The sequence below is a fragment of the Lasioglossum baleicum genome, chromosome 1 (genome assembly GCF_051020765.1).
Source record: "Lasioglossum baleicum chromosome 1, iyLasBale1, whole genome shotgun sequence".
NCBI classification, from domain to species: Eukaryota; Metazoa; Arthropoda; class Insecta; order Hymenoptera; family Halictidae; genus Lasioglossum; species Lasioglossum baleicum.
This window is the reverse complement of record NC_134929.1, coordinates 6,831,889-6,859,884: the sequence shown is the minus strand read 5'-3', so window position 1 is coordinate 6,859,884 and position 27,996 is coordinate 6,831,889. Positions and strand designations below refer to the sequence as shown.

Sequence of the window (27,996 nt, the reverse complement as noted above, 5' to 3'; positions counted from 1 at the left end):
TCCGACTTTTCGCCTCATGCTTCCGAAACTTCGGCAACGTGAAAATCGAAGGAACGCGTCGCCGACGCGTTCGGTCGAGCAGGTAGTCACACGGACATGGTAGAGGTACGTTTGTTGTGTAGCGCGCGTGCAATCGAACATGCACCAACACGGTCAAGCGCGGTCGACACCGCTCACGGATACGACGATACGTCAGGGAAGGGGAAACTGCCGTTCAGTTTTCAGCAGTTTTCAGTTATTCTCTCAACTCTCAACAGTTCTCAAGTTCTCGTTCGCTTAGCTCGGTCGTAATATCTGTGGTTGTCAGGAGGACGCCGCCGCATGTCACATTGTACTTTCACTTTCGAGATATTGTCGTTTAAAGTTTTGATCACTAATGCTTTGACAAGGACATTGGTTAAATTGTATTATTTTTTCGAGCCTTTTGAATTGATTTTCGTGACGTTTTTTCTGGTAAATACCTAATCCTACACTATAAAGTTCAATAAATGCATAAACTGAAATTTTTTGAAATTGTGACATGCAGCGTTTTTCTTGACACAATCACAGATATATTTACATAGCTTCGCTCTGTGGTTACACGTTACATTCGCAGGTGCGGTCTGCGTTGCGGCATTTGACTATTTGACTATTTATTAGATTGACTTGCTTGGATTATGTGATTACGTGGATTACTTGGATTACGTGCACTACGTGGAAGGAAGGAAGAACGGAAGGTATTTGTACATATTTATATTGGTTGATCGGTTTCATTTTGCTCAAATGTCTCCCAGAATCTTCGCGTGAAAAAGCGTGAGAACGCTTGTCGGCACACCACGCGACAGTGCCATTTGCCATCACGTATGAGGTGCTACGGGGCGAGTATGTTCACTTCAATGTAGAGTCCAAAATAGTAAATTGTTTGTTTCTTTATCACTTTATCACTCTCTTTTCATTATCATTATTATCATTTATCACTTTAAACAAATCCAACACAATTCAGCTTTGGCCCATTCAGATTAGAATTAGCTTAGCAATATTCTAAATCGGCAAAATGATGGCTTAAACCAATTCAGTAAGGCAAGTATTAGGTTGACCCAAAAGTTTCTTCCGCATTGTGTTCCTTTAATGTAGCTAAATAAATACAAACAATACGATAATCTTTATGTTAATATTTTAGTACTTCTTAATATGAATTTGCATTATGTGCATGCATCGAAAAACAACTTTTGGGACAACCTAATATTTATTTAGCAATATTAAAGAAAGGCATTGCGGAAGGAACTTTTGGGACAACCTAATATTTAATCTTCTTCACTTGCTTCTCATCATCGAATTTTTTTATTTCTGGTAGTACATTCTTTTGTTTGTAGTTCAACTTTAATCGATTTTTTATAAATATCATTGCAATGTTTGAATCAGTTAGGTATATTAGTTGATGAAAAACGTCAGAAGACCTTTTGTAATTGTAGCACCAGAAATTAGAAAATTCGTTGAGATGAGCAATAAGCGAAGAAGATTAAATACTCACCTTTACTCACTGTGTAATTAAAAATCTAATTTACAGAACGGAGGATAAATATAATGTGCTATCCAGGGAAGGAGGAGAAGGAAGCTGCGGCAACCGGGGAAGAGGAAGACCTCTAATTTTTCACGTGGTACGTATATCTAATTATGCCATTCAACACACATGCATATATTGTACATTACTGATTTTCTTTGTATTTTTTAGGTATCCCACCTATGCCAGAACGTGCTACGGGCCACAAGTTTTGGGAAGCAGAGGCAACAACGTGTAATAATCATAATATACAGGGTGTTCCGTTTAAATACGAACACCTAAATATCTCTTCAGGTTATTGTGATGCAAAAAATATTTGTTACGTAATGTGCATGGTGTCAATGGACCAAATATCTGGCACACCGTGCACATTACGTAACAAATATTTTTTGCATCACAATAACCTGAAGAGATATTTAGGTGTTCGTCCAATAATAAAGCATAGTAATAATAAAAAATTATAATATTTATTATATATATATTCCTTGTGTCATTGTCCATGTGTCTTTACCAACTCCCTGCGGTGTATTAAAAAATAAGAAAAAGTAAATTTTCTTGTCCCTTGTACGACACTTTGTCTTTTTTTGCATGTTGACATTTTAATCTTAGCTTCCATCTCTTGCAATCGATGCAGAGAATTTTTATTTTGCACAGATTTTTTTTTCGTTTTCTCTCCTTGCATGTGACTGAATATTCATTCAAAAATCAGTATTGTCGGTAAAAAGGGAAACTGCTACGTATTTGTACAATAGAAATCTACTTTATCGACATCTGCCACATTAGTGCGATCTGCCCTTACCGACGGCGCTGCCCTGTATAACGGCATTCGCCGCATTAATCAGTGCGACCGTGCTGCCATCTTGCGGGGAAGCGGAATCCAGGATAGAGTGGCGTTCCAGCTAGACTGCAGAAGCTGCATTTCACGTGGGCTGCATCCAGACGGTTCCAGGTTGTCCAAGTGGAGTCAACTTATGCGCGTTTTCGTCACTCCCCGTGGAGTCAATTGTGCTATCAGGGTATGGTTGGATATGGTGCATCCATCTTTTCTCGCGCATGCGCGGCCAAGAGTGGCCCTGGGGCAGTTATATTGGCGGGAATGTGTCAGAATCAGTCAGAATGTACCGAAACAATTGAATCTGATCCAGACAAAAAGACTTCAGGACGTGTCCTTCGAGTTATAAAATATACGCAAAAAATTTTTCAGAGTCAAATCATAACAATTTTTAAGATTCTGTGTAGTGCTCAAGATACCCCATTTTATCGAGAATCTAACTTTACTGAGGCTGAAATCGCCGTGCATGCACGAGAAATGTTGTACCATATCGCAGCACGCAGTACAATGCAGCAGCAGCACTGCTCTTAATTCTGAGGCTTGTTCAAGCCTGTTTTAAAGTCATTTAAAGTACTGTCCTGATATTAATAATCAAAGCAACAGAACCACAGTACCCTGCAGAGGAAAAATGCGAAAAAAAATGATTGAGACTCTTCTACAACATGGTCTTATTGTGAACCCTAATGATGTAGATAATCCTGGTTTACTAAGTATTGCAGTTGAGAAAGGAAGTCTCAAAATTGTTGAAGATCTGTTAAAGTATAGAGAAGATATTAACATGTTAGTCGATGACTATAGTACAGGTCTCACACCTCTACATAGTGCAGTGAAGGGGAAGCAAGTGCAAATGGCCAAACTATTGTTAAACTATGGAGCTAATATTAACGTTAAAGATAGTGAGGGAACAACTCCAATAGTTAACACTATTCAAAATAACGATATAGAAATGACTGAGCTGATTTTAACTAATGGAGCCGATATAAAACAAGATCCTAAGGTACTATGTACTGCTGTGAAGATGGGAAGTCTAAAAATGGTGGAAGACCTATTGAAGTACGGTGCTGATGTTAACATGTTAGACAATTCAAATTATAGAGATCAGACGCTTCTACATCATGCAGTCATAGGGAAGCAACTTCAAATGGCCAAAGTAATGATAAAATATGGAGCAAATATTAATGTTACAGATGGTTGGGGAACAACTCCAATAGCTTATGCTATTCAAAATGGGGATACAGAAATGGCTAAACTGCTTGTCGCTAATGGAGTTGATGTGAAAAATAATCCTAACTTACTACATTATTCTGTTATAAATCCAATTTGCTATAATTGTACATGTATCAGGTTGACGTCTTTTTTCAACTCGTGCTACGACTCACGCTACAGAACACGCTATGACAGGCGCTGTATGCAAAAAATTGTTGAACTGCTTCTAAGTAAGGGAGCTAATGTGAATGTCAAAAGTGAAAGTGGTATGACAACACTTTTTGCTGCTAGTCGAAGCGGTTATAAAGAAATTGTGGGAATCTTGCTAAAATATGGTGCAGAATGTGATCCTGGAGCTGGAGAAGATATAAAACCTCTTCATGCTGCTGCTGTAGAAGGTCATTCGAAAATTGTTGAGATTCTCTTAAAATTTGGTGCTGAAGTTAACTCTAGAGATATGTATGGTAGAACAGCGCTTCATTTTGCTTTTAGAGGAAAACACGAACAGATTATTAGGACTCTTCTAGAATATGGTTCTGATGTCAACATTATAAGTATAAAGAATCATACACCACTTGAGTATGGTGGGCTTACTGTCGACTTTACGGATCGTAATGATTATAATTACTGTGTGCGTCATTATAACGACTCACGTTATTATACCAATAATTCTCCAAGTACTAAGCTACTGAAACAGCACATAGCTAAGATGAAAGCTGGAGGTTTACATATAAGTGAAAGAAATTTGCTGGGGATTAGTAATGACGATGAAATCAACAATTTTCTGAACAAATGTGAAGCAGAAATAGAAATCATGAAAAGCGAGAAGATTGATAATAGCTGTGCTTCTTTTTACGATATTTTGACAAACAATACAAGTCAATTAGCAAAAAATAAAAGTATAGTACGGGCTTTGAGATCAAATGATTATAAGACAAAATTTCCAATATATGCTAGTATGATAGATAGTCGATTTAGAAGGGAGGTAAAAAGAGAAAAATTACTGGAACAAGTTAGGAAAAAGTTTTTACATTCTCTCTTCGGAAGGCTTCCCGAATTACCACTTCTTTGTGCTGACAAAATATTTAGCTACCTAAGCGATAAAGATTTAAAAATTTTATTAGTGACTTGAGAGATTCTCGATAAATATACAATATAACTTTATTGTACTCTTATTGTCCTCAGGACTACAATTCTTATAACACCTGCTCCTTTTTCCGCCTTATCTCCTCAATCTCCTCACGCCGTTCCTACCCTAACCTTATTTCTAACTTAAATTTATTCTTTATTTAATCTTATTTCATATCTCTTTTATGTACCGCTTATACCTACTTATTATTCTATATATACCTAATTAGAATTAAGACATAGTATATGTATCGAGTAACTAACTACCCAGTCAGCTAGGCCTGTCTCGAGCAGAAATCGAGCACAACCTGGCGAGCAGATAGCGGGCATTATCCTGTCAGAACGACGTTCGAGCTGCTTGAAGCATAGGATGCTCGGAATTTGCTTGATTCTGCCGGGCACACCCTGCTAGGTATGGTAGCTGCATGGTATCCTGCCGTCAGCGTCTGCCCGGCAGAGTAACATATTACTTATTACATATATCTATGTATATTAGGATGATGAGGTGACAGAACCTTGAGGCATTTATTTGGCGGGAATGTACCGAAACAATCTGTTCTGGACGAAAAGACTTCAGGACGTGTCCTACGAGTTACAAAATATACACAAATACATATGTCATACGTTCATTTTTCTGAATCAAATCATACCAACTTTTTAAAATTCTGCGGGTTGCTCAAGGTACTTACCCCATTTTATCGAGAATCTTATTACTTTACTTAGGCTGAAATCGCCGCGTATGCGCGTGAAATGTTGCACCATATCGCAGTATCGCAGCAGAGTCTGATAGTCTGATCGCAGTACTGATTGTACCCGAGCAGTTTCTGTCGGGCAGATGCCTGGTCTTTCTGCCAACAGAAAGCACTACTTATGTGCGCGTAGATGCCCGTCCAAAATCGAGCATTTTGCTTACTGGGTGCATACTTATGGACTGCGTGCTTCTTGTCGGTTGTAGGGTAAGTGCAAAGTGGCTAGCAGTTTCTTTTTATTTGGGGCATCCTTTGCATTGGAAAAATAAAAAAAATATCGGTATTTTAACGATTTTGGTTTTTATCCATTTCGGTATTATTTTGGTTTCGGTACAGCCTCTTGGAATAATACAGGTATGAAAATTTCACCGGTATCCCTGATTTACTACATCTAAAAGAATCTTCTCCAAATAAATTATTTCGAACGTTATACAGCCGTCACGCAAAATAACGGCAGCTTTATAATGTTCCCTCAAAAGGATTGCACCATTATATAATTACATCAATTTATGCAAGTCATGTAAGTATAACGCGCAGCCACGACTCGCGTTCGCGTTTGAACGAGCGCGCGGGACGCTAGCAGAAAGCTTGTCACACGGAAACGCACGTGGTGCGATACGATGTAACCAAAAACTCTATCTTTGCGATTTTATTTTGAATTAAATTTATATTGGCATGTGCAGTGTGTAGTGTTGTAGATTATAATTGATGAGTGGTATGCGCTTGTGAATTTTTGTAAATAGTTGTTTAGCTTGCAGCGATAATGGAAGTTAGCGTGGGAGATGTTGCTATGCCCGGCGATATTATGAAGGATATTGCAACAATTAATAAGAAGGAGACAATCATTTTAGGGCCTGGTCTTCGACGCGAATCTGACATGGTTTTTGCGTACAAGGCGGGAATATTAAAGAAAACGAATCCGGCCGTGTACTATGTAGATAGTTATCAGAAACGGTAATGTCAATTCATTGTTTAGATAATTTCCGCGGAACTTGTTTATATTCATACTGTTGTACATATCTATCTAACGCTATACAAATCGTTTATATTTTTGTAAAAAGTTTTTGCCATTTTTTTTTTTGAATGTATATGCTGATTTATAATCTCACTAATCGTATAAATTAAAAATATTAGAACCCATCGCTTTGACGAGTCTCGTAAATCTAATGTTAACGAAACAGCCAAATGATTATGTTACTAATTCCAGCTTCTTTTTAAGGTACATACCAAATCGTGGAGAAAATGTAGTCGGTATAGTCGTGCAGAAGGGTGGCGATATTTTTAAAGTGGATATCGGGGCCAGCGAGCAGGCATCTCTTTCGTATCTTGCTTTCGAAGGTGCCACCAAGAAGAACCGTCCTGATCTTCAAGTGGGGGACCTTGTCTTTGCGAAACTTGTAGTTGCCAGCAAGGATATGGAACCGGAACTTGTATGCGTAGATTCTCATGGCAAAGAAAAGAAATTGGGTGTTCTGGGTTCCGATGGCATGCTTTTTACGTGTTCGTTGAGCCTCATTAGGAAGATATTGAATCCTAGTTCTCTGTTGTTTAATACATTGGCACGTAGTCAGGCATTCGAAGTAGCTGCTGGAATGAACGGTAGAGTGTGGGTGAAAGCGAGGACTATTCGGGAAACGATAGCAGTAGCTAATGCTATTTTAGCTGCGGAGTATGCTACTCCGAATAACATAAAGAAGATATGCGCAGATATCGAGAAAACTTTGCTGTTAACACAGTCGGGTAACGACGAAGAGATGCAGTAAAAAATGTAAATCGACAGAGCCAGCTGTTATGAATGATTATTTATTGTACCAATATTATTAATGATTTTTATAAATAAATCTGTATGATTTCTTATATGAAATGCGGTGATTATAGTGACAACCATTCTGACAACCATCGTGATAAAAATGTAGAATTAGAACTACATGTAGTACATAGAGTACCATTAAGTATATTGGTCTTGTACACTGTTATAGTGACGTAATGGAAAGAATCGGCAAATATCTACGAAAATAAAGATATATATGTATATACTTAAATTCTGGTACTACTTGTATTTCTCATTCGGATTGCAGTTTGATAATGAACATTATTTGAGATGAAGAAACCAAATTAACAAATGATCCAGAATGAATAACAGTATTCGTATAGAAGAGTGACAGTACAGAAGTCACTCTTCTGCAAAATGTTTTAAAGCATTGTTGCAATCAGCGTATAGATGTAATTTGTAGAAGTGAATAAAATGACTTCTCTGATATGTAACTATAATGTCTTTTTTACCTGTAGTGTGAAAGCTATACTCTAACTAATGATAGTATCAGATATTCAAGCACAATCTTGACTTTCTTTATTTTTTCCCACAAAAATATTTAAACAACTCTTAAATCAAGCATTGTTACACATTTTTTCCATATTTTGTTGTCTTTCTAATACAGGATTTGTACGTGATGAAATGTGCATTGTATATAGTTTGTAAAACAAACTGTGAACATGTCAGGAAAACACTTCTCTAAACGCCATAGCCACGTCTAGTGGCTATATAGAATGAATTCGTACAATAGTTTAAAACTAATATTAACACTGACTCAGCGTGTGAACAATACTATATGTATGTGGAGTATTATTAGATATTAAATAACAATAAAGCGACACGGTATATTTATAATAAATAAAAGAAATTATCGTGTATATATATATAATGAAGCATTCCTCTTTAACAATTTATACAAAATATAGAAACGAAACAATAATGCGCGGACAGTATATATATATACAAATTTTGCTTCATATCTATTTTCACATTTTTTTTCTTTCTCTTTTTAAGAAGATAAACAATTAACTTAATCATTTCGAGAAACAACAAAACAAAAACGCTTTAGATCGCAGATCGTACATAATACATCGTAACCGAGTATACATAGAATTAATACAAAGATGATGAGTACCATCAATCAATTACCATTATAAATATCATTTACTATCACTTAAGTTAAAGGTATAAAACTAATATTATTACTCTAATAGACAATGACACGCGACAAACGTGTAGTTTTTACAAAAAGTGGGTTTATTTTTTCTTCAAATCATGTCGGTATTTACAACTGCTTCCGTTTGCAAATACGTATCATATAAAAATCTTACATGCGGAACACAAAGAGCAGAAGCTTTTTGTAAAAACCACGTTGCGTTATTTTCTCTCTCTCTCTCTCTCTCTCTGGTATGTCATAGGCAGGTAATATGTATGTTAGGGACGATCCATGGTGCTACTGGCAACCATTATACTATTCTATGGTCTAGTGCTTTACTTAGTATATATTTTCACATGAGCGTGCTATGTGAAGTAAATATATTAATGCAATACCGTTAACTATAGATGTAAAATGACGAATGCTACGCACGTGTTGCGTTTCATAGCTTCTCAGTTTTAAGAAATGTATGATTGTAGATGCAGGAAACACAATCAACAGAAGGAAAGAATCGAACAAATCGAGTAGAAATTTAAACTGATAATTCGACAGATCACAAATATCTTTTGTTGTGGTATAAACGCAAAATATCTGCCATTATCACTGTAGGTATAGATTTCGGTTTATATAATCTTGATCTACCTCATAAAAATATATCTATGTTACATTGTTAGGACATCGGTACAACATTTTCGATATAAAAACGATAAGAAAACATTCTATCGCGATGAATGAATCTCAGAGTTGCGCTTTCGATTTGAATACAAATGTCAATTTGGAGTTCCTAGTAATAAATAACGAAAAGAGAGTTGTTTCTTGTGATTTTTTTAAAAAAATACTATTCACCCTATTACGAAAGAAACCGTGATCGTTACCTTACTATATAATCTTGCTTTTCATTTTAATGATATTACTTTATTGATTGTATTCCTAACGTGATAAAAGTCATTTTGTGAACATCCTATATTGCATAGGTAGATATGCAGATCTTTTTACGGTATGCAATGGCAGACCTCTAAACACAGAAGACTAAGCATTATTGTTAGTTCTTGTAGCAGCTGGTAGTTATAAGAATAATTTTTCGCTTTATATACCAAGTTACATTTATACTTCTTTTTTATCAGGCTGCATCGTGTTAATGCCACTAAATGTAAAACCTATGCCTTCACCAGATAGCTTTGATAGAGACAGTTAAACATTTAACTTACGGGTACACCTATTGTTATATATGTCAGCAGAAATCATTGATTATATTTATAGTTGAAAATGTGCATGAGACATGAAGTTTCGAGTCACCAAGTTAAATCGTCGATACTAAACTCTGTAAATCTCTGTAAAGCAATGCTAACGTCTTTTACATGGAACAAAAACCGGCCGTATCCGATCGGTACGTGTCTTACTACGGATTTATCAAAAAGCGTACATCGCTGTTGAAAAATTTGACAAAAAACAATCTGTCTGTCTGCATTGTAAAAAAAACTCTATCAAAGTAGAAATGCGAAATACGACTCGTCTAAAAGGAAAGAGGAACATGATTCTCTACGTGAGATTTCTTTTCTTAACGAGCAAACCTACCAGATCACTCTTCAAGCTCGATATCATAGCACAAAATTACCTATGTATGAATATGTAGATAAATATTATCATTGCGTTCCGGCGTAATCGTTAGTTATATAAAAAATTGTCTTTGCTTATAGCTAAAATATTATGATGCCTCGGCTATATAAATATATATATGTATATATATATTTATATCATTATCATTATTGTTTATTATCGTATTATTTTTTTTTTTTTCATTAGCGCATAGAATATTTATATATATATACCATTCACAACACAGAGTGCATAGTACGAAGCCAAACTGAATCTGTTCACCCCTAATCAGATTACGTACAAGGGAGGAACAGATCACGAAGCCTCAATGTAACAATACACAACCAATTTTTATACAACCTGCGTGCACCAAATTGCTTTCTGTCGTCTCACCTCGTGTCGACGAAAGCAAGACCTTTTTTTTTGTAACTTACATATTTTGTATTAAGTAGAATCGTTAAGGTATTATGTTTCTGACAACATGAGCTTTACTAATAACCGATGAAAGACTAATCAAGACAAGAATCAATTTCCACAACCATGTCCGTATTTATCACTTCACGAGTGCTTCAATAGCGAATAGCGAATGAAACAAAAATGTACGATCGTACACTACTCGACTTATTTTTGTTCGCGAAGAACGTCTTTCGAATTGTTCAAAATAAATATCAAATAATACTGTTGTTTTCCCTTTCTTTTTAACAAAAGGAGCCTCCACGCTAAGCACTCGTCACATAATTCTTGTTTCGTTACTGAATTTTACACAACGAGAAAATCTGATATGGTGCTACGTGTAAATCGTGGAAAATAACTGTATATTTGTTTGTACAGGAAGAACTCTTATTGAAATCATCAACCTTATTGATTGACTACGTTAATATTTTTCTTCGTTTATGTGATTCGTGTGTAGGATGATATTATATGTTTCATTACAAATGAATACTCTCTGAAAAGACTTGTCTCGATGATCGATTATCAAACGTGATCCTATCAAAGATGATATATCCAAAATATTTTAACTTATTCTACCTCTCTGACCCTATATTTACTGCTAATACGAATGGAATGATTCACTCAACCGAAATACACGGTGTCCGAAGTGTAATTGCTCGATATCACGGAGACTAATGGATTTTTTTTGTTCGCTTCTCTTCCTAACACTGTATACTGGAACTTATTCGTTATGGAGTTGTGCTATCTGTTTATGAATTTCTTTTGATGACAATTTGATTTTACACATTATCGATAATTCAATAGCAGTATTGCATTTTGTTCTTAAGGTGGTGCAAAAGCATGTCGAAGCAATAGACGATGTTCGATCGATCACATGCAAAGTTAAAAGTATGGGAAACAGCGTACTGCTATAAATAACCGTTAACATAGTAGAATTATCTTTACAGTTAGAGTACTATGGTCTTTACAATTGCACATTCTCTGAATCACAGGATTTTCCCTAGAAAGAACATACAACAATGTGTGCCTCGATCTCAACGACAGTTAAGCTCTCTGTCGGGAAAGAAATTATTAAAATATCCTTACAAAAAAATAAAAGAAAAACAAACGCGCTCTTACAACAACAATAAATAAACGATAACTTTTTAGAAAGACACAAAAAAGGAACTTTTTCCACCCAACGACTTCTGCACACCTTAAAACGGCAGTAAGCAAGCCTTTTTTTTCGTCGTACTCGACGAAAATCTGTTTCGATCGGATGATTTGTATTGCAGACAAAAATCTTACTTTCTGCATGATATTGTCCATTGAAAATTTCATTTTTTTTCCTCTCGGTGGTAACGGCTAAAAATAATTGCGTACAAAAGACGTTTCGATTTTCATGCAGAATGTAAGATGAATGCGTTTCGTTCGACGTTACGATTAAATGTTAGCGTGTGACTTCAGTTTCCACAAAAAACGATTCTTTTGTTTGTTTGTTCGTTCTTAGAATTACAGTCTTACTAAGAATATTCCTTTTGGCTTACAGGAGTTCGTTTACTTTAAGCTCGACCAATGAGCAATAACATTATCGAATTTCAGTGTTGGAACGTCCCAGTAAACTTCCTCAAAAATGTGCTACTCCGTTTTCACAAAACCTAGCAGAGTCTTACGTACGCGTTTTGAACACTTTACATTGTATTGTGAAGTGAAAAATTTAACTTCTTTGTTCGCGCACGCGAACGACTTACACGCTCAGAGCGTACAAATAATCCCTACGATTCCTCGACAGTACTGATTCCAAACACGAACAGGTGTTTTAGGTGTCCGCGATGATGGTATAAGTTTCATCGCTTACCTGATCTTTTTAGATATATAGTGCCTGTCATCGATATACACCAATGATTTTATTCGAGGCCATCGTTTCCGATAATTCTCGGTTTTACTTACGTTTAAGGTGACACATAAATTGTGCTCAAGCCACTTGTTAATAAAAAAAGCCACAAAAAACCTAAGTATTTATAGTTACTAGAGTCGCCTAGGTTGCACGACGCTGTTATTGTTCAGACGCGTGGTGGTTTGGTTGTTGAAGTTCTCGTCTTGCGGAATGTGCTCTGTTCTTTCGTCGAAAAATCCTGGATTCAGAATGATGTTGGGTACCAGCTCAATCACTTCCTGCTCCTCCAGCTGCGCTGCAATTCGGGAACGGAGATTAATTTTCATTGGTCTAGGCCACGAGTTATATTAGCTTCTACCCTCTCCCTTTACCAATATTTTGCTGGGCTACATATATTACATTTATAGAAACATTTCGAAATATATATATATATACATCAACGAATCAAATTTTGTAAGTTAACATCAGAGTTCATTCTGTACAGTGAACGCATTGCTTACCCAGCAAATGTATGTGCTACCTTTGACCTATATTTTGTACAGTCAAAGTTCCACTAATAGCACATAATATTATCTAGGCCATAATGCTCTATCACTATTACAATACTTTCTATTCATTGCACTAATCATTCTGCATACAAAAATTTTATACAAACCACCAAAGCTTAATAATCAGACACGTAAAGTATCTTACGAAAAAAGAATTAGTAAGAAGAAGTAGGACAAACGAAGTTCCTTAGTAAACAAGTAAGATAGTAAGTTTGGTGGCTGATGTAGTCTATTCGTAAGAGATTCGGGTATCATTCCTATGAGGAGTGTAAAAGGTGCTACTGTCAGGCAAACTGTATAGAAAAAAGGTAAAAAACATGTTACAGATTAATTTTAGTGCCTTATGTTGTAAATGTGTTCGGTGCAGAAGTTAAGAGAGTGTTTATTGTTAAACTGGTACATGATATGGAAGATTCGTAATAAGATGCTAGTAAGTTTCATAAAAGTTAAAACACTAGGAGAATTTGTTAAATACTAATAAAATTTGCAGAGCGCTTGCAGTAGGGAAATATCAGTGGAAGATAATTGGTTCTGTATTAGAATAGCACTAAATTGATTGAAAGGAGAATGGCTGATGTAAAGAAAAAGCTAGAGATCAGGGCCATAGATAAGTCAAGTGGTTAGTGATGCTATCGTTTCTGCTGCAGATCTTCTCCACTAGATAGAATGCATTACACGCATTCGCACTTGCTCGTGGATTTAACCCAACGTTACGATGAATTATTCTATCGTGTCTCGGCTTTACTCGTGCGGAAGAAAGTGAGTTTCCTCAGCAGAAATAAATAGCATGAAAGAGAAAGAGTAGAAGCAAAAGCTCTTAGATAAAGTTACCAGGAAATGCTTACAGGGTACTTTGCACTCACGATAGAGGAGGTAACAAGTACCTATACCAAGAATCATAAGTGTACCCATAACTATGCCTACCGCTGCCACCCAGACACGAGTGTCAAAATTTTCTACACCCGACAAGAGATGTCTTGCAAGTTCTGAAATAATCGGCAATTATAAATAACGATACATTCTGTACATGCAGAGTTCGTACTCTGAGACAATCGCCAAACGCTCTAATTCTATACCTAATTCCTCGATACTGTGATGCGTGTGACCTTCGACTTCGACGATCTCTCCTCGCCCCAGCTGATTTGTTGCCCATACTCGGAACGAATACGTTGTGTTTGGCACCAAGTGATAAACATCAATTTGCCTCTATAAAATCATCGGTTCAAGTCAAATTAATTAAGAATCGCTATTATTGGGAGCTAACAAGAAGTCTCTTGAAATGAATGCGGGAGGCTATGCTCCGAGCCACACATATTTTCGGTTGTAACGAAATATTGGCTAAGTCAAAGACTTCTTTTTAGCTCTCAATAATACCCGTGAAATGAATACTTTTTTTGAGAGAGAGAGACACAGAGTAAATTACAGAATTTGGTGGAATGTGCGTTGGAACAATAGGCTTCCAGTCTTCTGGCTCTTCACCCACATTCGGTTTAAGACGATATTCGGCAGTGAAATCTATGATAGGATAACCACCTGTGTCGACTACTTCCCAAAGAATATTTGCCAATATCGTGGATGGTTTGACCCATACATTATGTAAAGCTGGAGGAGGAGCTGAAGAACAATATAACAATGGTAATGTCGGTATGGAAATTATTTGAACACTTTACGGCCCAGCGATTTCGATTATATATTTAAACTATAGAAAATTAAGGATACTTGAAACATATATTCAGAATGACAGGTCCATAAAGTGTCGAAGATGTTGTTGGATGTTTAATGACTCACTTCTAACTTGTACATTAATCCTAATCTTGACAGCATCATGATCAACGTCTAAGCTGCACGAATAGTTCCCAGCATCGTCCACGCTAACATTGATAAGTTCCAAAGCTCCATTAGACTCAACCTTTAGTCGTCTGATTTGTTCGTCCTCGCGTCCCTCTCTTATCCACAACACACCAACAGATCCGCCTGACTGTGGTGGTGCATCTTCTTCTGCACAAGGTACAGTCAAGTTCTGACCAACATCTACAGCGACAAAATGCACTGGCACCAAAGTCACTGCTTCCAGCCATGCTGAAGATCACAACAAGTCCTTTGACTACCATAATTATACGCGTTACGCACGCAAATACAAGAATACAATAAAAATTGCAATAATCGACATCGTTAATATCAAAATCTACCAAGTAAAAAGAACAATTATTTACAAATTTTATACAAAAAAAATTACACATTGAAAAATCTACACGGTGCGAAACTTCTTCGATTATTATCTAAAATTCTACGATATGAAGAACAATAATTTCAAAAAATGTTTCGTAGTCGTCAACATACTAAAAAGTCAGTATACAATTAGAATGACACGAACAGCGTGTAAGTTTCTATCTGTCAATTCATTTTTTTTTCGGAAAGCATGTGTGTTCGAAAGAATCGATTCGAATGACAGGCAGGTCGATCGAAACGCGACGCTTTATCGTTTGTATGTTCACGACGCGCGGGGTACGGTTTTGCATAAACAAACTGTACATCCTGTACACGAATTAACCGTCTAAATATATACATACATGAGACATGCGTTTGACGGATCGAGTACGAAAATATAAGAATCGACGTTTCTGCCGATCAATGGACTCGCCGGAAGGCGCTCGAGCGAGGATCTCGGCGGGTGTCGGACCGCGGAAAAAACAAGATACTTAGTGAAATTTGCATAACTCGACCCTGAATCGTAACGATCGTGTGCTGGTCGGCCCGATTTGCACGGTGTGCACGTATACAGGCGCAGCACGGGACGGCTCGGTGTGTGTCACATTGATCGGCAGGTGCGCTCGCACGGCTGCGAGAAGCGAGCGGATTTCTCTCTGTCTCGCTTTCTGTCTCTCGGTTGCTCACCTGCCAGGAAGAGCATCAGCGTGAGGATTCTATGCTCAGCCATTCTGCCATATTAGACGGTCTCGCGTGGATGTAGACGGAGGCTTGTTAAGGATCCCGTCGCGGCCGCATCTTTTCCCCGATCGATCCTATTTTCCGCTTTCGAGAGAACCACGGTACGCGGGAGCTGTCAAACTCATCACGCTTCGCGGAACACCGCCCGTCCGGCGCTCTTTGGATTTTATTGAGTTGCCGGGGCCGCGCTCTAGCGGCGACGCTGCGAATCCGATCCGAAAACAGGGCCTGCAACCCCACCGAAAACAAACGTAACAGCTGTTCCGATCTGGACGGGCTCTTCCGGTCTGAAACGTCATCTTTAGACTGCGGATTTGATGCATGGTGCAATTTAAAACAGTAGAGACATTAGAGGAATTTAAAAATACTGTTGTATTATGTTCAGCTTATTAAACATGCTAAGAAAGAAAATCAATTTCCATTTCGCTCTAGTCTGTTGCAATTCAGGTAGAACTCTGATTGGCCTCAGGAAATTACCTCAGGAATCACCCCTTTCAATGAAGTACAACATTTTTGGGACATCTTCTATACATATAACACAAGGCTTACACTAAAAGTGACTATTTTACATTACTTTATAAAAATAACGAGAATGTGTCTAACACCAAATCTTTTTTATAATATATGCTCAAAGAAATATTTAAATCTGTTAAATAAAATTCCATGCATGTATCTTTACAATACGTTTAATTATTTTTTGTTAAATGCTTCTACTGTATACTGCGTATATGAATTACACATTGTAAATAATTTTTTAAATTTAATACCGTCGGTCCCCAGAGATTAACATAGCAATCGACACGTTAACCGATTGCGATGTTTCAGCAAGCTGTCGGTGCAAAATTGAATTTCAATAATGACACAGAGCACTATAAAATAACACAACATTCATTGTATACGAAAATACAACCCTTGCATTGAGCAGTATCATTATCGAAGCAACTTTTATTTAATAAAACAATTCGATGATTCTGCTTTTTGGATCAAGCTTCTATTCACGCACCGCACATCGAAATTCAATTTTATCCCGCTAGATTGAGACGTCACATCGCGACCCTGCGAGTGCGATCAGAAATCAGGGCCTGCAACCGCAGCGAAAACAAACGTAACAGCTGTTCGGGTTATGGCACGCGTTTTCTCGTGACAACGAATTCGCTCCGTCGAATAGCAAAACGAACGTTCGAAGTAAGAGAAAGAGATGTTCGATCGAGACAGCCCCGATATCGACGTACTCGAAATCGTCGATTAATCTGGACGACTCGACAAGTTTAGAAATGACTAGTTACCTTGTTAAATTGGATCACTGCACACGCGGGAACAAGTGCATCGATACTCGCAACGTAGAACTGGTTGAATCTGCTTTACTGATTGAGGAAGAGCCGTTCTACGTCCTTTCTCTCCCTCTCTCTCTCTCTTCCTCTCCGTCTCTCTTTGTGTGTCTGGCTATCTCTGTCAGGATTAACTAGACAAAAACGATAGACACCTCGCAATGGGATAATCGTGGTAGTTGCGTATGATTGCTGGCGCGCGCGCGTGTGTATGTGTGTGTGTGCGTGCGTACGTGAAACACCATTGTACCAGAGAACCAAGGAAACAAAGAGGACTTGATTGAATCCTGACGGCGAGTTGGTAGGTATATGTTTGTGCATGCACGGAAACAACGTAACCACGATCGATTTGTTTTTTTCAAACAATTTAGTAGTCGGATCTATTACCAACTACGTACTTCCGGTTATACAAAAACGCCGGTCAGATGCTGCTGGAGATTATCTATTTTCATGCATCGAACATCCTGGTTTTATGTAACTATTCGGATAGTCCTTTTGTCCGCTATTTTCCACGGGAAATGTACAGCGGACCGCAAAAGTGTTCGTGCACGCGTATATCATATTAATTCGGTTTGATTTCATTGATTTTTGCACGGCGTTGTTACACCAGTTACACCTGGCTGAAAGTGGATTTCTTAGCCGAGAAAATTGAGGTTTAAGAATTTTTAAGAGCAGGATAATCTTATTGAATAATCTTCGCTCTTGTGTGCGAATGTTTCTGCGAGGTACTATATGTGCATGATGCACAGTAAGGGGAAAAAGTATGTGCGCATCTTACCGGTGTCTATTTTATCATAAACGCTAGGTTCAGAGTTGTTGTTATTATTAGATTATAAGTTATGAAAACAGTCGAGTGTAATTTCAGTTTACGTTCTGGTAAATTAATATTCGACTCGTACGTGTACTTGAAAGTCGTTAATTTCTTTGAATACTCGACGGTGCTTTAGAAGTGAGCAGTTAGCCTAGAGCGTGTCGCCATATAGTGTTTACACTCGTCAATGTCTCAAATCTGTTGAGATAGTAGTGATCTTTCTAGGATTCGTCATTTCGCGGCTATTTTTATTGGAGCTCTTTTCTTTTGTAATTATTTGCATTCGTTATCGTGTCACCGTGACAATCGAGATAAAAACATGGTGAGTAGATTGCTGCTTTTATCACGGCACGACAAAACCGAGCAGACGAAAGACAGCACGGTATCAGTGTATTCGAAGATTATTGTTCTATTATTATCAAGTATTGCGATTGTTAAAAGCGGAAATATACATTTCGAGTTAGCTGCCGCGTCTAGCAATTGACGCAGAAAATTTTGATTTTCGTATTTTTATTTACCGCTTGATAGAAAATTGTAGGATCGTTAGTTCAAGATGCAGTTCAAGGTCAATTAAAGTGTCATTGAAAAATCAGGGTAAAAAGATTGCGATAATAAATGTTTGTAGCGAAGGATATATTTTTATCGAGATGACGGTCCATTTTCATTGTGGTGTGTCATTATTCGAGGGGGGGTTTCGAGGACCCCGCTGTGCACCTGACGCTGTGCCCGCCATTCTCCATCTTCGTCTATATGACGTAACTAGTGACGTCAACCAATTGGGGGATCGATCGAATTCGAACTTCGTGGCACAAACTTTTACTTTTACGACGGTTTTGCGGCCGACTTGATTGATCGCTCAATAAAACACTACTATTTAGACGATTAAAGATTATTTGCCGGCAAGCAAAATTGCTTGATCATGCCAATTATTCATGTACAAGTACCGTAGGTTAACGCGTCGACTGTTCAGCGAATTTTGAACAACTTTATGTCATAGGTTCTATGAAATAGAAATATTAATTGCTTCGCAATGTTTAGTATTATTGTTTAGCAATTGTACTTTATTTCGCGAAGGAAATCGAAAGTCAGTGCAGACACCACCCTCCGCCATTTGTCAGAGAAAGAGGCGGGAAGGGTGTTCGAATTTAAACTACAGATCTTTATAGATTTCTCATGCAGATATACATACTTTGCGTATTTGCATAATGAATGGTTATTATGCAAAGCGTATTATGCATTCGAAACGTTACAAATACGTAACAGTCGTAATCTACATAGTTGTGAATTCATTGAAAGAAACTATGCATTACAGATTGCAAACACTGTAACGTAACTGATTGCAGCGCGTTCTAACGATTACCGGCAAATTGGCTGCCGGTCATCGGTGACCTCCTTTGTAGGTACATAATGCGATAATTCGATTCATTCTCTTCTGGTTCGTATGATTTAATTAATTACGGCGCGGTCACGGACGATTGATTGCCGGTCACCGGTGACCTCCTTAAAAATCACCGAGTGAATTTATTTCGTTTTACCTGGATCGCATAATTTTGTTTTATTATGGCGGCGCTGTCGTCAACGACTAACTGACGGTTACCGGCGATCTCCGTGAAATCCAACGTGTGAATTTGATTGATTTTACCTAGCACGTATAGTTTAATTTATTATGCCACGATCACTAACGATAGACTGTCGGTCATCGTTGACCTCCTTGGCAATGAACGTAGTAATTTGATTCGTTTCACCTAGCTCGTGTAATTTTGTTAATTATGACACGGTCACCGAAGACTCACTTCCATCAGGTCTCCCGCCGGTCACCGGTGACCCCGTTGTCAGCGAACGCGTTAATTCGATTCGTTTTTACCTGGTGCGTTGCTCGTTAAGCTTATTGCTCATTAAGCAGCCCAGGAGACTTCAGCCCGAGAATAGAGCCCACAATGCACCTCAATGTCAGCCTAACGCGCTCCGCCGATAATGAACTGTAAAAGCAGTTAACGCGAGGCAGTCATACGATAGCGCGTAATCAGGGTAATGTAATCCTCTTATAGAATTTGTACCGAGTCAATATCGGCGGGTTCGGTGAACCCTCGTGGCTGTTAGTCCCGGAAAACCGTGTCTAAAAATAATTTATCGATGCCTCGTTACTTGTACGTGTTCGTACGTGCGTCTTTTTCTTATACGAGAAAAAACGAGTCGGGTCAGTGAAGATGAACAAATGCACGTGGTAGTTAACCGAGCGTCGCAGAGTTGAAACGATACAGATACAGTGTCTGGCGAATACAGTAGTGCACGGTTAAATTTAGTAGAACATCTTCTTTTCCAAGAATTGACTGTTGTTCACAATAGTGCACACTTAACCCTCGCAAGGTGAGGTCTAATAACACATAAATAATTAGTAAGGTGGGGTCTCTCGGACCCAGGCAAATCAATTTCATAAATAGCCTCGTTTTTAATAAATTTGGAATAAAGAATACCACAGGATAAAAAGTAAACAATTTAATTTGATTCGTATGAAAATTCTTTTCAAAAATCTGAAGCTGCGGTCTCCGAGTCCCCACATTACCTTGCGAAGGTTAAGCGTCCGCGATTCGAACTCCAAGGAATGAGAGGGGATGCGTGCGAGTATGTTCCCATACTTCATTTTATGAAATTTAACCGTGCACCGCTGTAGATTGAAAGATCCTCGACCATCCAGATCGGAGCCTTGGTAGTTTTATCTTTTATCTCGTCCGTCACCTTTCCGCCGCGTGTTCAAACCGAGAATCGCTCCAGTTCAAACGCGTGGAAACACTTTGAGCCTGATACGGTTTACCGGCCGCGAACAGAGAAAAGATATACAAGGCTGCTCTGCACGTGCCTGACATTTTGGTACCTGGGAGAACAGAGGCGAAAATATGTCTCGTTCAGACGTAACTCGCGGGGGCGGCGACGCGGCAAAGTAAATTAGATCTTGATCCAATCTTTTGACCTATCAACGATATACTCGGCGGCCGGAATGTAAACGCGCCGCAACATTTTCAAAGAGCCGGCTCTCGCTCCAGTTTCAAGGAATTTATCGATCCCGGAAGACTGCGTCTGCATGATCCACGACTCATAATAAGGCGATTTGTACCCGTCCGGTATCCGTCATATCCTCGCAGGAATTCGTCTTACGAAGTCGCCCCCGTGGACGAAGAATTTTTATGAAAACACGTAATTTACAATACAAATAGAGAAAAATGCTTAGACAGGAATGTAAATAGCATAACACGAAAACAGCATGTTGAAACTTCGTATGATTCATGACGCTTCTAAAGTCACTTCTACACTATAATTATTATACAAATGGCCAGTGTACATTCGAATTGACTACGTAAACTTGTTGACTACGAGAGTTTCCTATTTCTTGTACGTGTACTACGTTCGAACAGCAAATTGCTAATATTTTTAACCGAGCATATCGTTTCTGTACACAGCAAAGTACCAAAGTGCACAATAAAGTAGATAACATCGCCGCGGTACCTCGTAACAGGAAGCCATTTTCGAAAGACACTTCCCCCACAAACGCGGCATCGTTCATCGTATCGTATCGTCGTATAAAAACGAAAAGCGACCGGCGGGCAGGAAAATAAACATTCGAGCACATCAACAAGGCAAGAAAATTAAACATTCAGCCGCTATCGCGACGAAGTAAAGACGCAGTCGTAAAAGTTAGGGTCCGTGACTCGTAAAAACCAAATTGCCCGAGAGAAGAAGGACTTTCGGATGGTCCGTTGGCGACGAGGACGCGGCGGAGGACAGATTCGATGAGCTAACGTGATTTCGAGTCTTTGTTACCGTCGTCCAATTACATTTAAATTGGAGCATTTGCTGAAAAGGAACGGGGGAGAGAGAGGAAAAAAAAGTTTCTATCGACCTAGTTTCGTTGCTTCGCCCCGGGTCCCTAATTTGGTTGGGAGCCGAAGGATTTCCGTGGAACTTTCCAATTAATCCCTGACCACTTCGGATTGCGAGAGAAAAGGAGGGAGACTGTTCCCAGGGAAGTTTGCACTTGAATATTCCTTTTGTTTCTCGTTTTTCGGAGGCGTCTCGCTGTTGGACCTACGCGAATTTCGGATGTTTGGCTGCCGGAGAGAGAGAGAGAGAGGCAGCTGGCTATGTAGGTACCTAAAAGGCGTCTAGGCCAGGAGGGTGGAAACTTCGACCCGTCCTCTCGAAATGTCAAAGGTTGCCGCGCAAGGCGCATCGACGTATCCTCGTTTTCCAGGAGCCCAGACGAAACTCGTCGATCCCATTGTTCCTGCTCTATCGTCGGCGAATAATTATCATCGCGTTCTTTCGCGGTGTTTAATTGCTCGGCGAGCCTCGATACCTCAAGGAGCACGCGTTTCGCAAAATGTAGGGTTCAGTATACACATCAAAAGATTAATGGGCTCTCGTTTTTCACCCTTTGTCCTATAATATTCTATTTATTTTATTTATTAATCGTTGTGACGCCATGCCTCTTGGCTCTTGCTAAGACACCTCTTCACTTTCGTAAAATTTTGATTTATCTTCTACGTCTTTAACAGAACATGATAGGTGGAAATGGTTTGTGACATGAACATCTTGTTCAAATTGTTATTCTAAAAATTCTCGGCGACTTCATCCACCATTTTTGATCTCGCACAATCGTCTCTGATGCGGATTTGACGCATCCGAAAAATTCAAGGACTCCCAGATCGTTGAAATTATTCAGAGAGGAAATACATTTCATCGATATGCATAAAGTTTGTATTTTGCATAAAGATCCGCAGTCTACTAATGACTCGACTGTCGGAGGCCCGAATATCCTTGGGAATCATCGAGCGACCTCAGGCAGAGGCTGAAGTGCTCCATTAATTCCCATAAACTGCAGAAGCAGGGTTCTACTTTGTTTGATCCACAAACATTTGCAGGCTTGCGTGCACTCGATAACGTAACCGCGCGGAATCCGTGAATCGCTCGGAGATTAATTACTCTGTTTTCATTCGGTTCGGCCGCGCAATCGAATATCATCAAGGAAGTGGTTCCTCCGGGAATTAATGGCTGCCATCGCCCGCGGTGGTTTCTGTGTACCGAGACACACGCCGGAGTTACTCTTTTATGATCTTCCATCTGGGAGACGATGATCGTCCTTTTGTCCTCCGCGGTTTATTTAATTGTTCTCCGGTGTCGTCGCGTCGTTCCGTATAGATGGTATTTACGCGAGCGTATTCCTTGAACTTCAAGCCTTGGAGAACGGTCGTAAAAATTTTAAAATGAAGAGAGGAAATTGCTCGTGGAATGTCAAAGGAGCTCCATCGAAGGCTCGGAACTTTACGGGAGGATGGATGGATGTGTATGTCGGCAAAAATGGATCTCTCGAGTCCTTCCTCCGGCATTAAATGGTTGCTAGGCTTCTTCGATGTGTATGCTTCCCCTCCGTCGAAAATTACTGTGCAGCTTTCGACCGGCGATAAGAGCACTGTCCGGGAGTTAAATAATTTACGCGTTTGCTAGCGTTTATTGCAGTAATCGCTTTCGGAGGTTAATAAGGAAATAATATGAAAATAGATGCAATATTTCAATTAACGCATTCGCACGTACTGCCTGCAATACGAGTCGCGTGCTTACTTAATTGATCGTCTATTAATTCAATATATTTTTTGCTGTTTACATGGCCTGATAAAAAATTGATGTCAGATTTTCCCCGATATCCAATAACAGCCCACACCATGACACTTTCGTCGACCCACCCATTTGTCGACGGCTTAAATGTGCTCTTCTTTCCTTAGATCGTGGAAATAGTAATTCCAGCCATCGGGACCGTCCAAATTAATTTCTTTTCATTACTAGTATCTCCTATTGTGTTGTATGAAATGTACGAATACATCAAACGTGTTATCATTTTGTCCGGCAGTGTATTACACAAATAATTCGGAAGCTCGCGCAAAGATCTAATAAATGACCTGTACGTAAGCCAGAGAAAAAATAGAATTACAAAACAAGCTTTGAAAAAACCTGCCGTAATTTAATCTCTTTTTTTTTTGTTGGGCTACCGGAACGGATCTGGCCGCGTTTACCGCGAGCAAACATCATTTCTATCGATTCTTAATTGCCGCAATAAATCGTGCTTCAAGGACCGTAAATATTTGGGAAGTTATTTCGCCTGGACTGAAATAAAACGAAAAAAAGGTCGGAGATCGTAAATTAAAGAGAACCGTTCGATGCTGTTCTATTTCTTTTTAAAGGTCTTCCCGCGAAAGACAGCGTCGTTCCTTTTTCACGAAAATAATTCAGTCGGCCAGCGAGAACGCGCGGAAATTACCGAATGACGCGAAACAACAATTGCACTCTAACAATAGAGCCGGAGGAATGGAGTAGAAGTCGAGAATAGACTGTCGATGGAGTTGGTTCGATAAGTGCTTCAACCGAGCAAACTGGAATCGCACAATGCCCGGGAATCAAATGTAATAGACTGCGGATCTTCATGCAAAATATAAACTGTCAGAGTCGATCGTGCCAGATGGAAGTTTCATGAAAATGCCTTTATTTTTAAAGGTGTAACAATATTTTTAAACGCTTCTGATGTTTCCTTGGGTTTGAATTTGACCAATTCATCTTCAAATATGCATGAAATCCACAGTCTATTTGTATCATTAGCAGACTCCGGATTTTACTGCAAAACGAAATCAGATGAAAATGTTTCTATTTTCATTTTCATCACAAATGCATAAAACCAAATTTTACCTAACCGTGAGTCCTAGTAGAAATATTATATTACGCATCTAAATAACTGTCTGGCAGAAGCTAGTTCCGCTTTTATCTAATTTTTGTGGACGCTGAGCCGGCAGCGAACACATTAAATTAGCTCACACGGGGTGGAGCTCCGAATTTTCGTTAGTTCGCGGATCAACGCCAAAATCTCGGCGAAAGCCGGGCTCAGGAACAAAAACTAATGAGACAATGATGTTCCCGGAGCCAGCTAGAATGTAATATACGGACGAGTTCGTGTTTACTGGTTTCCACTGACCTCAGACACGCTGGCGCTTCGATAAAATACATTTTCAGCTACGCGCTGTCCCATTTATCCCGCCTGTACATTTATCCGAGCGAGGTGTCCCATCGCCATTAATCTTCCGCGATAGAAATTCACGATGAACAGCCGATGATACTTTCGCGCAAGATCGGCTAGCCGAATTGATTGATTGTGCGATCTCGTGCTCTTCAACGTTGCAACGTCCTTCAACGTTACAACGCTCTTTAGCGTTACAATGATCCTCGTGTTAGTAATGTCCCGATAATGTAGAAAATTCGGCACCGAGAAATTGCTTATATGTATCGTTCACAGAAAAGAATACCGAGTAAGCGAGACATCTTCGCAAGTGTATTGTTAAGGCAATACTGATCCAGTGATCAAATTATGAATGCAACCTGTACCACCATATTCGTGACATTTTTCCGATTGAAATGAGTCCAAACACGACACAGTTTGAATCACTTCCGTGGAATCTTGATTATGCGAATTAATCAGTGAAGTGCATGAGTGTTCGAATGATAGATAAGTTATTTAGCTAGTGTTAGATTAAATATACGAATCACTTTAAATTGAAGCAGTTTGAACCGTTTAATCGAGACATCACCGGTTCGCATAATCGGGGCTCCATCGTAACCATGATCTTACCAAGTGAACACACTCGGAACTATGCCATGTTTGGACTCGTTTTGATCAGGGAAATGTCACGAATATATTGGCGATGATTTCATCAAGAAACAATGAAAAAGCAGAAAATGATGTTATTGGATTAGTATAGTTTTCGATCGGATTTGTGAAAGCGTTTGAAGAGTAGGAGTACTCACTTATTTCTGCACGGTGCGTGTCGATTTTCCACGAGACTGAGATGGGAACCGTGTAGCAAATAAAAGCGGAAGAGCCGGAAGATCTCTATAAATACGTCTGATTCGCGAACGTCATGGGAGGTACATTCATGCACCGGAAGCACGGCTCTCGTTGTGGAACGGACATAACGCGAATCCCCGTTTTCTGATATGTATGACTATAATAAACCTGGACATAACGGCATTTTATTTGCGAGTTCAATTAAAGAATCGATTAGATTTATCGGGAATTTGGAGTCTGCTGGCATGTCGCTCATCGTGTTAATAATGAAATTACACTGGTTTCGATATACTTTCCAATGAGAATTTTTCTCGTTCCTTCTATCGCGTGATAAAAAAGAGATAAGAAACTTCGGTATCCGTGACGAATGGCATTTATCGTGTGTGCGTCGCAGAAAAACTTCTCTGAACATCCGTGCACGTGAAGTTATGTTCAGAGGAACAATAGCGAGCGAGGACGCGTGACTTTTGTCACATAACCGATCCGATAAACGCGCGATTCTTTTCGAGAAAAATGAATTAAAAGTAGCTATGACCTCGGCCCAAAACGAGGAGAAAAATGTCAGTCGATGATGGCTGTTCTTGTTCGAGGATCCGGAATCCTGCTTCCGGTTTGGCTATTGAGGGAAGCGTCTCCTAATTGGATTATTAAAAGTCATCACGCGTCTTCAAAAAAGAAAAATACAATCCTCAAGGGGATTACGAGTCTCTCGAGAAACAAGTCGTCGAGAGGATCGTTGAAGATAAATGAAGGTACGCGAGATCCCTTGGTTAACCTGCTCGTGATCATTAGGATACTCGTGTTCGGTAAAAGCTCGCTAGCCGCTGAGATCGCACACATCACGATGTTTCCATCCGCTTGAATAATTGTTCATTAATTTTTTTACACAGATTTGCTAAGGTACATGCATCCAATTTGAATTAAACCTTCAGCAGTTGAGTAGCTAGACAATTTCGCTGAAACTCTGAAAGATTATTCAGAGACACAATTAGCTGTTCGTACTCCTTGTTGAAGTATGATATATAGGATACGTATAATAAATTACTTTCAAGATACTACATAGACATCTGTTTCCTCAACAATCTTATTGGGTGAGAAATACCTACCGACTTTTACCAGAAAGTGCATAAAATTCTAAGTCAGATGATAATTTTACTGGTCAAGGGCACAAGAAAGCATCCAATTTAAATTAACCATCGCGAGCTAAGTAGCTAGACGCGTTTCCATTAAAATAATGGATCAGAATCAAACAAATCTCCAGATACAGAATTTCGTTTCGACATATTCACACTCCTTGTCGAGGTATAATAAATCTACTGTCCAAGGTCAGTGGACCCAACCCGCTCCATCCAACTCTCCCACACGAAAGTTCGACCCTCACCATTTGCAGGACCCTCGGGTTCCAATTGGTTTCGCCCTAGCAGCTAGGAAAACGATCTCGAGAAGTCTAATGTTTCACGATCCCGGCCGGTTCACGTGACTGCAAAAGTGGTTTTCAGAGAAGGATGGATCCAGCACGCTATCGTCTAACAATGTTTACACCGAGGGTCACGAACGTCGCCTTGAAACGCAGCCCGGAAGAAGGGCACTGCCGCTTGGTAGGAGCTCGTTGGTTCCCGTAGCATCCGCTTCGGCGACGATTCGCGATACTTGGAACCTCTCCAAGGCTGTTCGTCCTTCAACTCGATGCCCCGTTCCATTCGCGAGGAAGTTATCTTACTCTTCCACGATCGATTTCGCCAGAATGGATAGAGAATCTCGACGGAGAAACGCTCGTGGCCTATCCTCCGAGGACAACTCCTGCAAAAAGAAACAATCCGAGTCGGACTGCTCCGATAAGGTGCAGGAGTGTTCGAAAGATCAGTTGTCGGACTGTCCTCCCTCGGATCTTGCGCTAGCCGACCCCAAGCCCTCGGGTCCTTGCGCGACTTCTGTCGACGATCCTTGTTGCACACCATGCGCTCCTCAAGTCGAAGAACCTGAGCCCCCCAAGTATTGTTCACCTTGTCTCAATTGCCCCGACATAGGTAAAATTTCATTACACATTGTTGCTCCTAGACTGTGGACCATTCTGCAAAATACAGGGTCTGTCCGGAAAGTAATGCGACCACATTTTTTTTTTAATCTATTGA

General features: G+C 39.3%; 4 protein-coding genes and 2 long non-coding RNA genes across 9 annotated transcripts in view; 4 read left to right on the top strand and 2 right to left on the bottom strand.

Moving 5' to 3' along the window:
* The first annotated feature begins 134 nt into the window (after positions 1-134).
* LOC143213883 (uncharacterized) lies at positions 135-2,107 on the top strand. The gene is made up of 3 exons (XR_013010055.1): positions 135-716; positions 1,547-1,637; positions 1,712-2,107. It is a non-coding gene; the product is annotated as an uncharacterized LOC143213883 (long non-coding RNA).
* Positions 2,108-2,484: 377 nt separating this feature from the next.
* LOC143213811 (uncharacterized) lies at positions 2,485-4,715 on the top strand. Its single transcript, XM_076434107.1, has one exon. It carries the CDS (start codon positions 3,001-3,003, stop codon positions 4,708-4,710), a length of 1,710 nt encoding a protein of 569 aa, XP_076290222.1. The 5' UTR covers positions 2,485-3,000; the 3' UTR covers positions 4,711-4,715.
* Positions 4,716-5,012: 297 nt separating this feature from the next.
* On the bottom strand, positions 5,013-5,531 carry LOC143213874 (uncharacterized). Its single transcript, XR_013010053.1, has 3 exons — positions 5,396-5,531; positions 5,222-5,291; positions 5,013-5,152 (listed from the first exon to the last, which is right to left on the bottom strand). It is a non-coding gene; the product is annotated as an uncharacterized LOC143213874 (long non-coding RNA).
* Positions 5,532-5,668: 137 nt separating this feature from the next.
* Positions 5,669-7,319, top strand: Rrp40 (exosome complex component Rrp40). Of its 2 annotated transcripts, none has more exons than XM_076434169.1 (3): positions 5,669-6,077; positions 6,307-6,409; positions 6,675-7,319. In XM_076434169.1, exons 2-3 carry the CDS (start codon positions 6,333-6,335, stop codon positions 7,216-7,218), a joined length of 621 nt encoding a protein of 206 aa, XP_076290284.1. In that variant the 5' UTR covers positions 5,669-6,077; positions 6,307-6,332; the 3' UTR covers positions 7,219-7,319. The 2 variants fall into 2 exon arrangements, with proteins under 2 accessions (XP_076290284.1, XP_076290275.1); XM_076434160.1 differs by having other exon boundaries at positions 5,671-5,809; positions 5,891-6,409.
* A 1,336-nt stretch (positions 7,320-8,655) lies between these two features.
* Positions 8,656-17,272, bottom strand: LOC143213843 (contactin-1). 3 transcript variants are annotated; one of them, XM_076434132.1, is made up of 7 exons: positions 17,133-17,269; positions 15,793-16,074; positions 14,686-14,976; positions 14,321-14,511; positions 13,974-14,103; positions 13,743-13,883; positions 8,656-12,644 (listed from the first exon to the last, which is right to left on the bottom strand). In XM_076434132.1, the coding sequence occupies exons 2-7, from the start codon at positions 15,833-15,835 to the stop codon at positions 12,481-12,483; spliced, it is 960 nt and encodes a 319-aa protein (XP_076290247.1). In that variant the 5' UTR covers positions 15,836-16,074; positions 17,133-17,269; the 3' UTR covers positions 8,656-12,480. The 3 variants fall into 3 exon arrangements, with proteins under 3 accessions (XP_076290247.1, XP_076290263.1, XP_076290256.1); XM_076434141.1 differs by having other exon boundaries at positions 12,600-12,639; positions 17,133-17,272; XM_076434148.1 differs by lacking the exon at positions 13,743-13,883 and having other exon boundaries at positions 17,133-17,272.
* The window catches only part of Rdgb (retinal degeneration B), a 36,829-nt gene continuing 26,105 nt past the window's right edge, over positions 17,273-27,996 (top strand). Inside the window, exon 1 of the mRNA XM_076434005.1 lies at positions 17,273-17,475. The gene's annotated coding sequence lies outside the window, so the exon portion shown is untranslated. The remainder of the gene's footprint in view (positions 17,476-27,996) is intronic.

Coding starts and splice junctions, on each gene's coding strand:
- Rrp40 (XM_076434160.1), top strand. CDS start 6,219: ATGGAAGTTAGCGTGGGAGATGTTGCTATGCCCGGCGATATTATGAAG. Junction 6,410..6,674: donor GTAGATAGTTATCAGAAACG/GTAATGTCAATT, acceptor CTTCTTTTTAAG/GTACATACCAAATCGTGGAG.
- LOC143213843 (XM_076434132.1), bottom strand. CDS start 15,835: ATGGCTGAGCATAGAATCCTCACGCTGATGCTCTTCCTGGCAG. Junction 14,977..15,792: donor GCTGATGCTCTTCCTGGCAG/GTGAGCAACCGA, acceptor TGTGATCTTCAG/CATGGCTGGAAGCAGTGACT. Junction 13,884..13,973: donor TCACAGTATCGAGGAATTAG/GTATAGAATTAG, acceptor CGATTATTTCAG/AACTTGCAAGACATCTCTTG.
- LOC143213811 (XM_076434107.1), top strand. CDS start 3,001: ATGCGAAAAAAAATGATTGAGACTCTTCTACAACATGGTCTTATTGTG.